General features: G+C 42.0%; 2 protein-coding genes across 4 annotated transcripts in view; both read right to left on the bottom strand.

The window, feature by feature from the left end:
• Positions 1–2,008: 2,008 nt before the first annotated feature.
• On the bottom strand, positions 2,009–9,814 carry LOC148641041 (V-set and immunoglobulin domain-containing protein 2-like). 2 transcript variants are annotated; one of them, XM_088618940.1, is made up of 7 exons: positions 9,441–9,814; positions 7,503–7,666; positions 6,676–6,880; positions 5,583–5,741; positions 3,669–3,788; positions 2,781–2,919; positions 2,009–2,374 (listed from the first exon to the last, which is right to left on the bottom strand). In XM_088618940.1, the coding sequence occupies exons 1-7, from the start codon at positions 9,490–9,492 to the stop codon at positions 2,239–2,241; spliced, it is 975 nt and encodes a 324-aa protein (XP_088475066.1). In that variant the 5' UTR covers positions 9,493–9,814; the 3' UTR covers positions 2,009–2,238. The 2 variants fall into 2 exon arrangements, with proteins under 2 accessions (XP_088475066.1, XP_088475065.1); XM_088618939.1 differs by having other exon boundaries at positions 2,009–2,209.
• A 655-nt stretch (positions 9,815–10,469) lies between these two features.
• The window catches only part of esama (endothelial cell adhesion molecule a), a 48,904-nt gene continuing 46,490 nt past the window's right edge, over positions 10,470–12,883 (bottom strand). For both annotated transcript variants that reach the window (XM_088618938.1, XM_088618937.1), the window contains exon 7: positions 10,470–12,657. In XM_088618938.1, coding sequence (XP_088475064.1) covers positions 12,192–12,657 — 466 coding nt within the window. In that variant the 3' untranslated portion in view covers positions 10,470–12,191. The remainder of the gene's footprint in view (positions 12,658–12,883) is intronic.

The raw sequence follows: 12,883 nt of genomic DNA, 5'->3' as shown, positions 1-12,883 counted from the left end.
TCTGTCTGTGTTCTGCCTTGCACTCACTGCCTGCTGGGATAGGATCTGGCCCACCTGTGGATGGTGTCATTTAGAATTTTGCTCTACATTGTTATGTGTAATAAATAACACAGTTAAAGTCAATGTTCGGTGATCCTTCCAGCATGGCCTGGTTATTGCCATGTCACACTTACATCCGTAAGGGTCATGATTTGTTTTCCATAAAAAGGTTAATTTAGGAAATGTGCCCTTTTCTGGAATTACAAAACTTGTTTCTTTTTGGCAGGAACAAATCCTCTTCGAGACTCAAGGAAATATTTTTTAATTCGGCCAGATAGGAGTGCAGGGAGATATTTTTATACGCATGACCTACAGTATAGACCAAGAGAAATCGTGAGGTTACGATGGGTATGTGTGCAAAACCCTTTAAATGACAGAACACTTGAATCCAAATTTCTGATACCAATGCCATCTCCTGGCATTCCATTTAATATGCCTGAGTATAATACATGCTTCTCATATCTATTCACATGTATTATTTGTATAGAATTCGCACACAGGCCACAGGGAATCTAGTCCCTTATCCTGCCCTGAGGCAGAAGAGTGGAGGATAAGGTTTACTGCCATGTACATTAAATACACATTCAACAAAACTGGGGTAAATCAGATCAACCTAATGCACTCAGCAAACAGAGGTTTGTGCAAACCGAGGCTAGCAGCATTATGGAGTGTGTGACACACACACACACACACACACACACCCTCGTGAAATTACACAATTCCCATCTGGAAGCAGACTCTGTGCCAAAAGTGTAATTGGTGGTAATTGACTTAGGGAATCGCTCACCAACTCTGAAATCTCGTTCTCAAACCTGAAAGAGCAATTTTTTGATCTCCCAAAATTTTGCCGTCCTGGACTGTTTTCCTGGTGATGTTGTTTGTTTTCCTGTTGTATTGTCTTGCTGGACCCCGCCGCTAAACAAATTTGCCCCAGGGTATAATAAAGCTTGAATTGAAATGAATTGCAACATCTCTCAATGTCCCAGAGCCAAATCCCAGAACATCTGTGTTTAACAAGGGGGGGCTGTAGTCCTGTGAGCTGCATGACAGACCCAGCAGCCCAGACACAGAGACAGATATGTAAGAAAAATGAGATTAGAGGCTCAGGCATTGCAATAATGTAAATATGTAAATATCTGAGTGACAAGTCAGCAGTATTTTTTTTAACATTAATTCTGTTATGAATTAAATATACATTTATATATGTGTGTCAAAGAATAATTAGGCTTCAGGTGGTCACCACTGGATTGAGACACCAGAAGAATTTCATTAGCTTTGTCGGCCTCTGTTGGCCAAAACACAGCCTCAAAAAACATTAAGAAAAATAAACCGCAGGGTGAATTAATTGCAGCACTTGAAAACTGGAGCAGAACCCAAAGCAGTAACAAAAAAATAAATGCTGTTACCCTGGCATATTGAAAGAAAAGAACACATTTAGAGCTACTGACACTAGGGAAACTGGCATTTTAAATAATATAGTATTATAGACAATAATAATATTAGAGAATCACGGTAATGTAATCAGCTCAGAATCACTAAAAACAACCTGAGTCAGCCCTGTTTCCAGGGCTGTTTTCTGTCATGGACAATGAACAGGCCATTTCAAAATGATTCCTAAGTACCTCTGAAAGTGCAACCAGCCTAGGACCACGGAGCAGGTGGGGGGTTGCTTTTCTTAATAAAAGCTCGGAGAACACCTACAGTAAATGAAATGTAAAAACAACAGTGAGTCAGGATGGAAAGATTATTTTAAACGACTTGGTACATGGTATTCATGTTAGCTTTGAAGGGACTTACAAAGAAACTGAAGTATTCCTGTGTCAGATATACAGTATACAGTGTATACAGTATATGCTAATATGATGGTTGTTTATTATTAGTATCATATTTTTCTGAATCCTATAAGGCTGCTTACATTAAAAACAACGCATTATAAAGGGAATAGAAAAAAATATGGTACTCATATAAGTATAATGACAAAAAAATATTTTATTTAAACGTACACAATATACAAACAAAATCAATACGAAGGACTGATTTAAATATCAAACGAAACGAAAGAATGTCCAGTATCCATATAAAGGGCAAAATCAGTAAGAGCTGAAAGAGAGGTTGGAATCTGTTGCAGTGGTCTTTGGTGCTAAAACGGAGAAATTTCAGCCTGGGAGACCTGAGAACAACAGTGTAAAACAGACTGTGTCAGACGAAGCCACTAAGCTTTGGACTGGAAAGACTGGACGTTTCATGTCTTTCTGTGGGGTGGTTGAGCAGTTGAGAACTAGTATCTTCATGCTTCTGTCTTGGAGCATAAAATGCAGGGGCTGTATCATCCTCCCTGTCCAACAGATATAACAGCAGCTTTACTAGGTGGTAGCCTAACCCCTCACATTGCCTATAATAGTATTTTTCAGTAGCTCTAAAATACAATCCTGGGCATAGGTAGCCCAAATGCAAATGTACTGAATATTATGAATAATATTATTTTTAACTAAAATAAACATATTCATATTCTTTAACAAGACACAACACAAAGTAATTTCATTCTATATACTGTAACTGATACATAAGAAGATTCCCGATTTAAACAACTGTACTGTATATCTGGCTGCACTTAAATTCAAAGGTAAGAAACTGACCTCTGTTTTGGTCACCCCAAAGCTAAACATCTACATAACTAGATCCACACAACAAACAGACTCTTCTGAAGACAATAAGAGGCAGGCCTGATGAGGAATACAGACCTGATCTCATTTCCTGTTTGGGGATTTTTGCTCTTTTTCTTTCTGTACCAAAGGAAGTAGACGCCCACTGCTCCGAGGATGAGGAGGATGAGAAAGGTGCCCATAATGGCTCCTGCAATCACTCCTGCAGTGCTGGTGTCTGAAACAAAACCACAGCACAGCCACACACAGAGACCCTGAATACAATGGTACTATGGTGTCATTTCAAATTCCCAGGGAAGAGAGGATATCACTACTGAAAAAGACAGTAGAGGATTTTTTGCTCTGGTAAGAGATTTCAAAACTGTATGAAAAAAATCAATCAATCCATCGATACCAAACAGGTATCAAGGACAGCTCTCAAAAATCAGGAAACCTGTCGGTGCATGAGCAGTTTTCAATTCTGATGAAATTCAATTCGATTAATTAAATGACAAAGAATCAATCTAAGAATATAACAAAAATAATCTTATATTTCTGTACCTGACGATTTTGCCACCATCATGGGAATCTGTGTTAGAAATCTAAATTTCATTACTATATATGTTTAATCATTTACTCATCATGGGTAATAGCAAAATAAGAATCTAAAAGAAAAAAATAAATGCACAGGGATTTCACAACATTTTTATTTTGTCCCAGTCAGTCATCTACTGAAATGTGAAGATTTAGTGACAGCATCTGCATTCATGCTTTTTTTTTCCTTCTCAGTAGAGTCTTCTTTAAAATTAAGACACAAAAGAAACAAAAACAAGAAGAAAAGGAATAAGTATAAATAACTAAAGACCAGAGTAATTTAACTTCATGTACTCCCCAAAACAGCCTTACACTCACCTTAACATAAACGTCCTTAATGTCTGTGACCCTGAGTGCTTTCTTTCTGGAGAAAAGAAAGGATGGACTACTTACAGGAGACACTGACATTGACTCTACAGGAGGCCTGTCCCAGCTCATTGGAGGCCTGGCAGGTGTAGGTTCCAGAGAATGGAGAAGACAGGTTCTGCAGGAACAGGGTGCCAGTCCTCTGATCTGAAAATAAAGTAATGGAATAAACCTTTACTTGTTCCATCATAAGTCATAGGCAGCAGTATTGGAATGTCAGTCTGTATCAAATCTGAAGACATTTAAACTCATGCCAGCAGCTATATCACCCCTGCAGCTCACCACTGAAACTCAGCAGGTATGAGCCTGGTCAGACCCTGCATGGGAGACCTCCTGGGAAAAACTAAGGTTGCTGCTGGAAGAGGTGTTTGTGGGGCCAGCAGGGGGTAATCATCCCACAGTTTGTGTGGGTCCTAATTCCCCAGTATAGTAATGGGGACACTAAACTGTAAAATGCTGCCGTCCTTCAGATGAGACGTAAAACCGACATAAAACTTCTGAGGTCATTAAAAACCCCATGGTGTTTCTCGAAAAGAGTAGGAATGTTACGGAGGTGTCCTGGCAAAATTTCCCCCTGGACTTTACCAGTCATGGCCTCCTAATAATCCCCATCTCTGAACTGGCTCCATCACTCTGCTCTCCTCCCCACTGAGAGCTGGTGTGTGGGGGGTGTACTGGCGCCCTGTGGCTGCCATCACATCATCCAGGTGGGGCTGCACACTGATGGTGGTGGAGGGGATCCCCATTACCTGTAAAGTACTTTGAGTGGAGTGTCTATTATCATTGTTGTTGTTATTATTTTAATTTCCATGCTATACCACTGAGTGGTCCATTTATCACGAGGGCTAGAGCTCATCTCATGTGCTATCACAATGCCTCCAAAACAACCAAGAACGTGTACGGCAAAAAGAGAGAGAACATGACCTTTGAACAAGCTGCGAAACCAAAATAGAGAAACTGATACGGTGGCTGTTAACAGAGGCAGGCATAGCCAGGTACCAAGTACACAGCAGAAAGATAGCACGGAGGGAGACAAAGAGCCCATTGCTGGGACACAGTCACAAGGCTGGGCTGTATTTGTTAGCTCACCATTTGTAAAAAACGCACTTTCGTTTTCCTGCTGGCTCACAGGAAGCAGACTATCCATTAAATTCACAGAGGGTCTCTGTTTTGACTGCCCCTTTATAGGTCAACATGATTTAATCTAGGAACAAGTTAAAGGTTTATTCCACGCTGCAAAGAAAGGAAACACAACGTTTCGGCTGTGAAGCCTTCTTCGGGCGTGTGACTTCTAACTGGCGTTTTCCCAAAGTAGACTTGAGCACAGTCATTTTAAACAAGGGAATTAGAAGACAAAATCAATCAGAACACTTGAGTAATAAGGTAACAAGCACTGTTTTCAACAATACCTGGAAGCTACCATGTATCGTGTATTTTTCATTTTCTTTTGTGCAATGCTCCTTTTCATTTTTTGATTTCCCGCACTATTGTATTGTACAATTTAATATTGTAAAACAAAAATCTATTTCACATGGCCATTGCATTGTACAGCGAGCTGTTCATTTATCTCCACACTAAGATGGACCCCAGCATTAACTGGCAGAGACTTTAGTGGGGAGGCTGGCGGGTTTTGACATGAGAGATGCTGATTTTGTGTAGTTCTGTTCAACCCACAGGATTTGAATGACTCATCTGATGAACCTCACCTCCCGTAGTCAGCATTGGGCATAGCGGCATCGGGTCTGCAGAAATAGTGGGAAGAGCGCCACCAAGTGGCTCAGCAACCCCATTTGCAGGAGCAACCTAGATTTCCTTGCAGGTCTCCCATTTTCCCGAGGAGTGACACGGCCCTGCCTTGCTTTGCTTGGGAAATCTGATAAGATCAGGTGGAGACACCCAGTATGCTGCAGTCCCAAGGCAAGGCCTCCACCAGTCTCATACCTTGTACCATATTGCTGGCCGGCAGAAGTCTCTGGAGCTTCTCTTTGTTCCAGGTGTAGATGGGCTGTGGGAGGCCCTGTGTGGCCTTACAGGTGAGAGTGAGATCTTGTCCCACGGAGGGATTCCCGTTCAGTTTGCACACTGGGGTAGAGGGGGGCACTGCAAACAAAAGCAGCCCGATTTAGTAATGAGCCATGCAGTCGTAATGACGTCAAATGATAACAAGCGTTCGCTTATAAGCATTGGCTACAGGGCAGATCATGGTGCGTGGCATGCACAGTTTCATTCATGTCCCAGAGCAACCCAGGGATCTGCCCTCCCTGCTCCAAACTACTCTAAGAAACAGGCGCCATTCTATTTAAGTGCAAAACCAAGAGCTGAAAAGTTCAAACCTGCAGTACCCTTATCGCAAACAGAATAAATGTTTGCCTTTCACCATAAACAATCAGCCACACCCACACAGACCAACTCCCCCAAAATCACCCGCTTATGCAAAGCTGGGACCTACAGTATCTGTTGCTTAAACATGCCGTTTTGGAGTATGCTTTCTCTTGCTCTTTGAGCTGCATTGGTTTCTTCAGTTTAACGTACAAAGGAGAACAAATGGCAGAAAAATTGAATTACCCTTCTTGTCACAGACCCTCTACAGAAAATTTAAGCCTGGAATTTTCTCCCCTTAAATATTTTGTTGAATCTCTGCAGGGGAACATAGCAGAAGCCTGGTTCAGGTCTGAAATTGAAGCTAACCCCCTTGGCTTCGGGTTTGAACAGTCAAATTGCTTTTATCTCTTAATGTGTCCACACAGCAGACAAAGATATGGAAAAATGAAAAACAGTTTGAGGTCAAATATTTCCATTTCTAGGCCTGCCACTGGCCTCAAAATGCCTGTAGGCCTTGTCCTAGGTGTCTACTAGCTTAGATACAAATTTGGGACAACTTGATCAATTTGATAAAAAATCTACAGCATTTTTTTAAGCTTCCCCCCCCGCCTCCAGCTCCTACCAGTGGTAGTTCGGGGGGTCAAGAATTCACAAACCAGAGCAGCGCCGAAGGGCAGCGTCAGCACACAAAACAGCACAGGAGCACACGTACTGAGCACAGTGAGGTTGATGAGGCCAGTTCCACTCCCGGACCAGTCGCTGGGGTTAGTGATCTCACAGATGTACAGCCCCGTGTCGGAAGGCTGGATGTCTACGATGCGGATGGAGGCCGTCCCACCAGTGGGGGGGCTGTGGAGGAGCTGCATCCTGCCGCCCCAGGAAGTGACCTGGTAGAGAGTCCCATCGAAGTACAAGACCTGCCAAGGGAAAGCCCTGGAACTGGCAAGTGTCCTCTGTCTAAGCGAACGGAAAAGCCAAGTGTCTGCCGCCTGGACGAGACCTCTTTCATTTGGCGGAAACTCCGCGAAACATGCTGCTAGGAGAACAGGCCGAATCGCACAGACTCATTCGAACGTTACCACCACCGTGTGGGATCTCTCTGTGTAGCCGAGACGTTATAAGTTCTGTATTTATTTCCGTTTTACATTTCGCACGCAATGTGGGGTTGACAGCTATCTCAGTCAACACCTCTAGCACTTCCAGAAGGAAGATCAGTAGGCATGTTCTTCCAATTTGTTCCCCCAGCAGGGTCATTTACTGTATGTTTTCACACACCGAAAGCTCCGCAGTGCCCAACAGGAGAGTTCAATGGCCATTGGAGGACTGTCTCTCTCTGATGTCACCGCGGGCCTGAAGTCTTCCGGAAAACTGCAGGAGCCGCTCTTTCTGACTTTTAAACCTGCCCTGCTCCCAACTGCTCTGTCAAGACATGCTCATACACTCTCGCACCCCTGCTTGTCGGATCCCTCTTCCCTTTTTGACCATGGACGTTCAGCTCCCCCTTGGGTCCCTGTTCCCAAGGTCCCTGTTGAGACTTACCCTCTCGGCCTGGACGGCGTCTGATCCCGGAGCAGCGAACCTCCACTCCAGAGTGAAGCCCCGTGCAGCGGTGGTGCTGTACGTGCAGGGGAGAGTGACGGAGTCCCCCATCTTGGTGTAAATGGGACTATCCACAAGCACGGCCTGTCGGGAGAGTGCCCCCTCTGCACGCAGAGAAGAAAACAAAGCTGTCCCGTGTGAGAGCCTAAAATACCACAGAACTGCTGGCTGTTTGAAAGGGGGGGGAAAAAACCCCATTGAATTCCCACTCGGAGGAAATCTTCTTTCTTTAGGCAAAGTTTGTTTGTTTTGGTTTTTAGAAGGAATGTACGTTTTTCTTTTATTTTTTAAACGATAGTGACCACACAGTTTTAATCCTTTTCATTTAGACTTACAGCAAGTATAAGCAATGCTTAGTTCCAGTGTGCTGAGTGTCTGAAGTTTTCTCAGAAATAGTGCTAACATAGAATAGATAAAATCATAGGAGTGACCTGAATATCCCAAGCATTATGCCTAATTTTCTAAAGACATTCCGTTTTAAAAAAAATCTGTATATCAGATAATGATCACTGACAATCCCAGGTTTGTGATGAATTCTATCTGTATTGCTTATAACTTTAAAGCAGTAAAAATATTTAAATCCACATACCTATTTCTCACGTGTACTTAAATTATTTGTAAGCTTGATTACGTATAATGTTCATACATAAATCCCCTCACAACATACAAAATATTATTAATACATTAATATATGAATATTAATGTGCATATATGAATGTTTTTTATCTATTGTTTTGAACACAAAACATAACTTTAGTACCTTAAGTTCCAAACTTTCATGAATAATTTTTTGAAAACAGAATTATACTCACTTTTACTAATACAATAATTAATGCATTTTTACACAGTCATCACAAATGTTTTAGCAGGTTTATACTATATTTTACACAGTTTTTTCTTTTATGTTTTTTTTTGTTCAGACATGGAGATTTAATATAGAAATATTTGTTGAATTAGAAATACAATGTTTAAAAATGACTCAAAATAGTAAGGTTTAGGTGATCTTTTCTGTATTGGTACTGTATATACATTTGTATATACATTTACAATGTGTATGAAATGTCATAATCCAGAAAAGGATGCAACAATTCTCATATCAGAAATACAAAAATAAACATGTCTCTCTAGGCCTAAATCCTATGACTCTGTAAAATTTGAAGAAATTCTAAGTATCGACAAACCTAATGTTTTCTTATGTTTAAATTAAATATACTGCAACCCAATTAAAACTGTTTGTTTCCACACAAAGTGTCTTTTACAAACTACATACTTGGTTTTGACATAATTTAATGATGTGTGATGGGTTTGTATTTTTCAGAATGATCAAAAGAACAAGATGACCTCTTAGCGATCTCAGTCGTTGGCCACTATTATTTTTTTCAATAACACTAAAAACCTGACCGTTTATATTTAGCAACTGCGCAACGCAATGCTTCATTTAAGTTGTAGCCACTTCTTTTTTTCAGCTTTTACCAGTGGTAAACTATAGGTTTACAAACATTTGACAATTTTAAAACTGCACTTGAGAGCAGTCATATATCACTTCCCCTGTGTTGCTTAATGTATCCAACTAGAAATGAGTAAGTACTGCCCACTTTAATTTGAAATGATCTTTTTCAGTAATTCTTTTTAATGAAAATCACTTATTCACCTATACTTTTCAAGCATCAGTATCTTCTCATCTTTGTTACGTACTGATTGGATCCCATGTGTTCAGATTCTATAGTGACTTACCGAGTGTGTCACTCAGCAACAACACAGGTGCAGTAACTTTGATCTCAAATAGGTTACATGATTGTATGCTCTTTTCTGTATTGTCCAGCATTCAAGCATGACATCAGCTACATAAAACAAAATGGAAAACAAGGCATTACTTACCAAAATAAACTGGCAAGATCCAGATCGTCAGTAGGTTGAGGAAAGGTGCCATTCTGCCTAGTCCACTCTCTCCTTCCTTTCCTCCCTCTCTGTTTTTCAGAGGTGATCGAGATAACACTCGACACGAGCATTTCACACCTCACCTTCATTAAACAAGCAAGCCGCACTCTCGACTGGCTCTTTACCTGAAACAGAAACACGTAGGCGGCCCCTGATATCATGATATTAAATAAAAGACTGGGAGGGGAATACAGAATGTACAGTAACTGCACCTGGGACAAGAAGGAAAGACCCTAAACCTAACTGATGAAAACAATCTGCTGGCAGTCTTAAATACAGAACAACCAGTCTTTCAGACTACCTTTCAGCCCCTCTTATGAAAATACACATACATCTACTAGCTCACCCCACCTTCTTCCAACAGCTACTTTCTCGATATTAGCTGTTCTCCTGGCGTGACTAAACACCTTAATTATAGGACTACCAAGAGACGTTTTAAGGCAAAATTCCTGAAGCAGCCTTTTTATTAAAAATGTTGTTACAAATTCTAATTAAATTCCTTGCCATGTACATACTGTACATGTTTGCACGTTATATAACCTGCAATATTGTTTACAGACGGCAACATTATGCAAAAGAAATGCTTGGGGGTATAAGATATTTCTTTTTATAACAATGCTGTCAATGAAAGTATGAGCACGAAGAGGTAATAATTAGCCAACACTGCAAATTTGTAATCATCATACAATGAGCAGGTACATTTCTATTATTTTCCCTGCTGTGATGTCAGTTTTCCACAAAATGTTATGCATATACAGTACACACATATACATATAACTGATGAAATTCTGCCTGTTGTGACCAGAACAATATTTACATATTTGTTGATAAACCGATCACACATTAAATAAAACGTCTTTGGTTTGGCTTCCACTCTCGTATGAAAGAACAATCTTTTTTTGTCAGAATGAAACAGTCATACGCTGCAATTTAATTTCATAGAGAAGAAAAACATCACTGAAGCAGAAATAAAAAACCAAATTTCATTTATTTCAGGGTTTGTAGCAAGCATCTCCTATCCTGGCTGAATCAACATCATTGGCAGGGCTTCCAAGTACAGCTTGCCAAAACATCTGTGTGCAAAAGCTGTTAATTATCTGCTGCTCACTCTCCAAACCCTCCCACAGGGCAAAGCTTGGTATCGCAGTGGTAACAATATCAGAACAGCATTCCGAAATGTGAAACTGTACCCAAATAGCTCCTGTTGGGATAATTTGGTAAGCGCCGGCAGAAAATCACACCTTTCTAGATTGTAGAATCATTTAGATTCTGTTAGAAAATCAGATACAGAATCCTGCTCTCTGTAAAACGCCATATCAAGAAATAAAAAAAGGAAACGGTAAATCTGTTGTTCTGATCACTGAGCTCACAAAGAAGGAAAAAGCGGTGTATTTTTAACATGGGGGAAAGATCTCCCTGTTCCCTGATATTTCTGATTGAAAACCCACTGATATTCCTAACCCTGACACCAGCGCTCTTGAAAGTCAGTCTGAATGAACTTCATGCTGTGCATCCAGGGGTGAGGTGAGGGAAGGCATCATGTGGATGTCAATCTGGGAGATTTCTTGCACTCACGACAGAGGAAAACCCCTGCGGTACCCTTTGTGCAAGAGCAGTGGCAGAGGTCTGTACCAGAGATCCAGTACGAGATCCAGGCGGTGCCTAGAGTGACTGTGAAATTCCCGGAAGAGAACAAGGCAATTCCACATGGCCAGAGAAAATGTTTAATTCTCTTTCAGCTCCCGACTCATGTGCTGGAAAAAGTAGACATCTGCTCCATGGAGCTGAGCACGTAAGAAGTTAGAAGGCTGATTTGCTTTATTTCCAGCAAATTTTGGGGCAACACCTCTGTACCCCAAGATGTAACAGAAATAGCAAACTGCATATCCCCCATTTTCACTTTTAAACAATGTGAAATGATTTTATTTCCTGAAAGCCAGTTTGCCCTGACCTCTTTGTTGGCGATGGTTGTTTCTGTGGTATTGGTGTGCCGGACTCCTCCACAAGACAGATTTGCCCTAGGGCATAATACAGTCTGAATTGAAATTGAACTGAACTGCTTTTGTCCATGACCTTTAAATTACATGTAGTGAGTTACATTGGAATGGACCGTTTATTTTCAACAATTTCTTGCCTTGTTTCATACATTGCCGCCTCTTCATGGGCGTAATGTTTTTTTTTAACATGCATTTACATTCAGTATTAATTAACACACATATATAACTAACACACACTCCAGAACACTGTGTCAGGTTTCTCTTCGGGGGCTTCTTTAAAATTCACAGCTCAGTTCTGTTTGACAGACAGCGGTTGCCACAGATTCCAGAGGTTTCTGTAATGAAGAGGGTTAAACCAGCACTGAAATTATCCTTATAAAGCAATAGCAAAGACCAAAGGTGGACATAATTTCACAGATAGATACTGTAATGTATATATATATATCTTGTACATAATAAAAACCTTAAACTTCTTGCAAGTACAGTATATAACATTGTTCCAAAGTACTGCCTTCTTTCCTTTTCGATTTTAAGTGCAATTTATTTTTGTGTTCCAGAATAAAGAATAGGCTTTTCTCCTTCGCTCCGCAGCTTTGAGTTTCATTTCCAAAACCTTTTCTGCCTCGGGTCTATACAAAAACAAAAACGACAACGGACAGGAGAGGCGCCCTCTGCTGGCCGAGGCCCCCCGCCGCTACACCAGCGAGCCCGCCTGGTTCTGCGCGGGCACCATGACCGGGACCCCCCCCATCCGGAGCAAATTGGAGGTCGTCATGCTGGTGACGATGAGCGGGGGCCGCGGCGCCTGGGGCTGGGCGCCGTCCGTCCTGGGCTCGGGGCTGCCGTTGGAGGAGGGCCGGCTGGCAGTGGCTGGCCCTTTGGAAAGCGACTGGCCGCTGTTGTATCCCGGCAGCCCCCGGAGGGCGGAAGCGTCCGTCACGCGGGCCACCAGGAGGTCGGGCCGGTAGCTCATGGGGCTGCCAGTTGCCGTGACGATGGAGGCGGTGTCAGACGCCGGTTTGGGGGGGTAATGGATAAGGTGGGCGTCTCGGGGGTGCGTGCCAGTGGCAATGGAGGAGAGGGTGCCGTTCTTGGAAATGATGTCCGAGCCCGTGCCGCTCTTCGCCCACGAGACTCGCTTCGGCGCTTGGGCGTCCTCCCTAACGTGGAGAGACACACCGGTGAATCGACAAACTGGACAAGGACTGCACCACAGAGCTTTTGGTTTCCTTATAATGGAGGTGTACAGTATGTACTACATTTACACTTACTACGCTGTATAAACGACTTCGTTTGAAACTGATACACAGTATACAGCTTTAGTAGTTCAATAGGGAGCTGCGTCAGCATGCGTAGGCTGCAAAGGACCAAGTAAAACGCTTATTC

Source organism: Lepisosteus platostomus, chromosome 25 (assembly GCF_059453375.1).
Source record: "Lepisosteus platostomus isolate fLepPlt1 chromosome 25, fLepPlt1.hap1, whole genome shotgun sequence".
NCBI lineage: Eukaryota > Metazoa > Chordata > Actinopteri > Semionotiformes > Lepisosteidae > Lepisosteus > Lepisosteus platostomus.
This window is presented reverse-complemented; position numbering and strand designations above follow the sequence as displayed.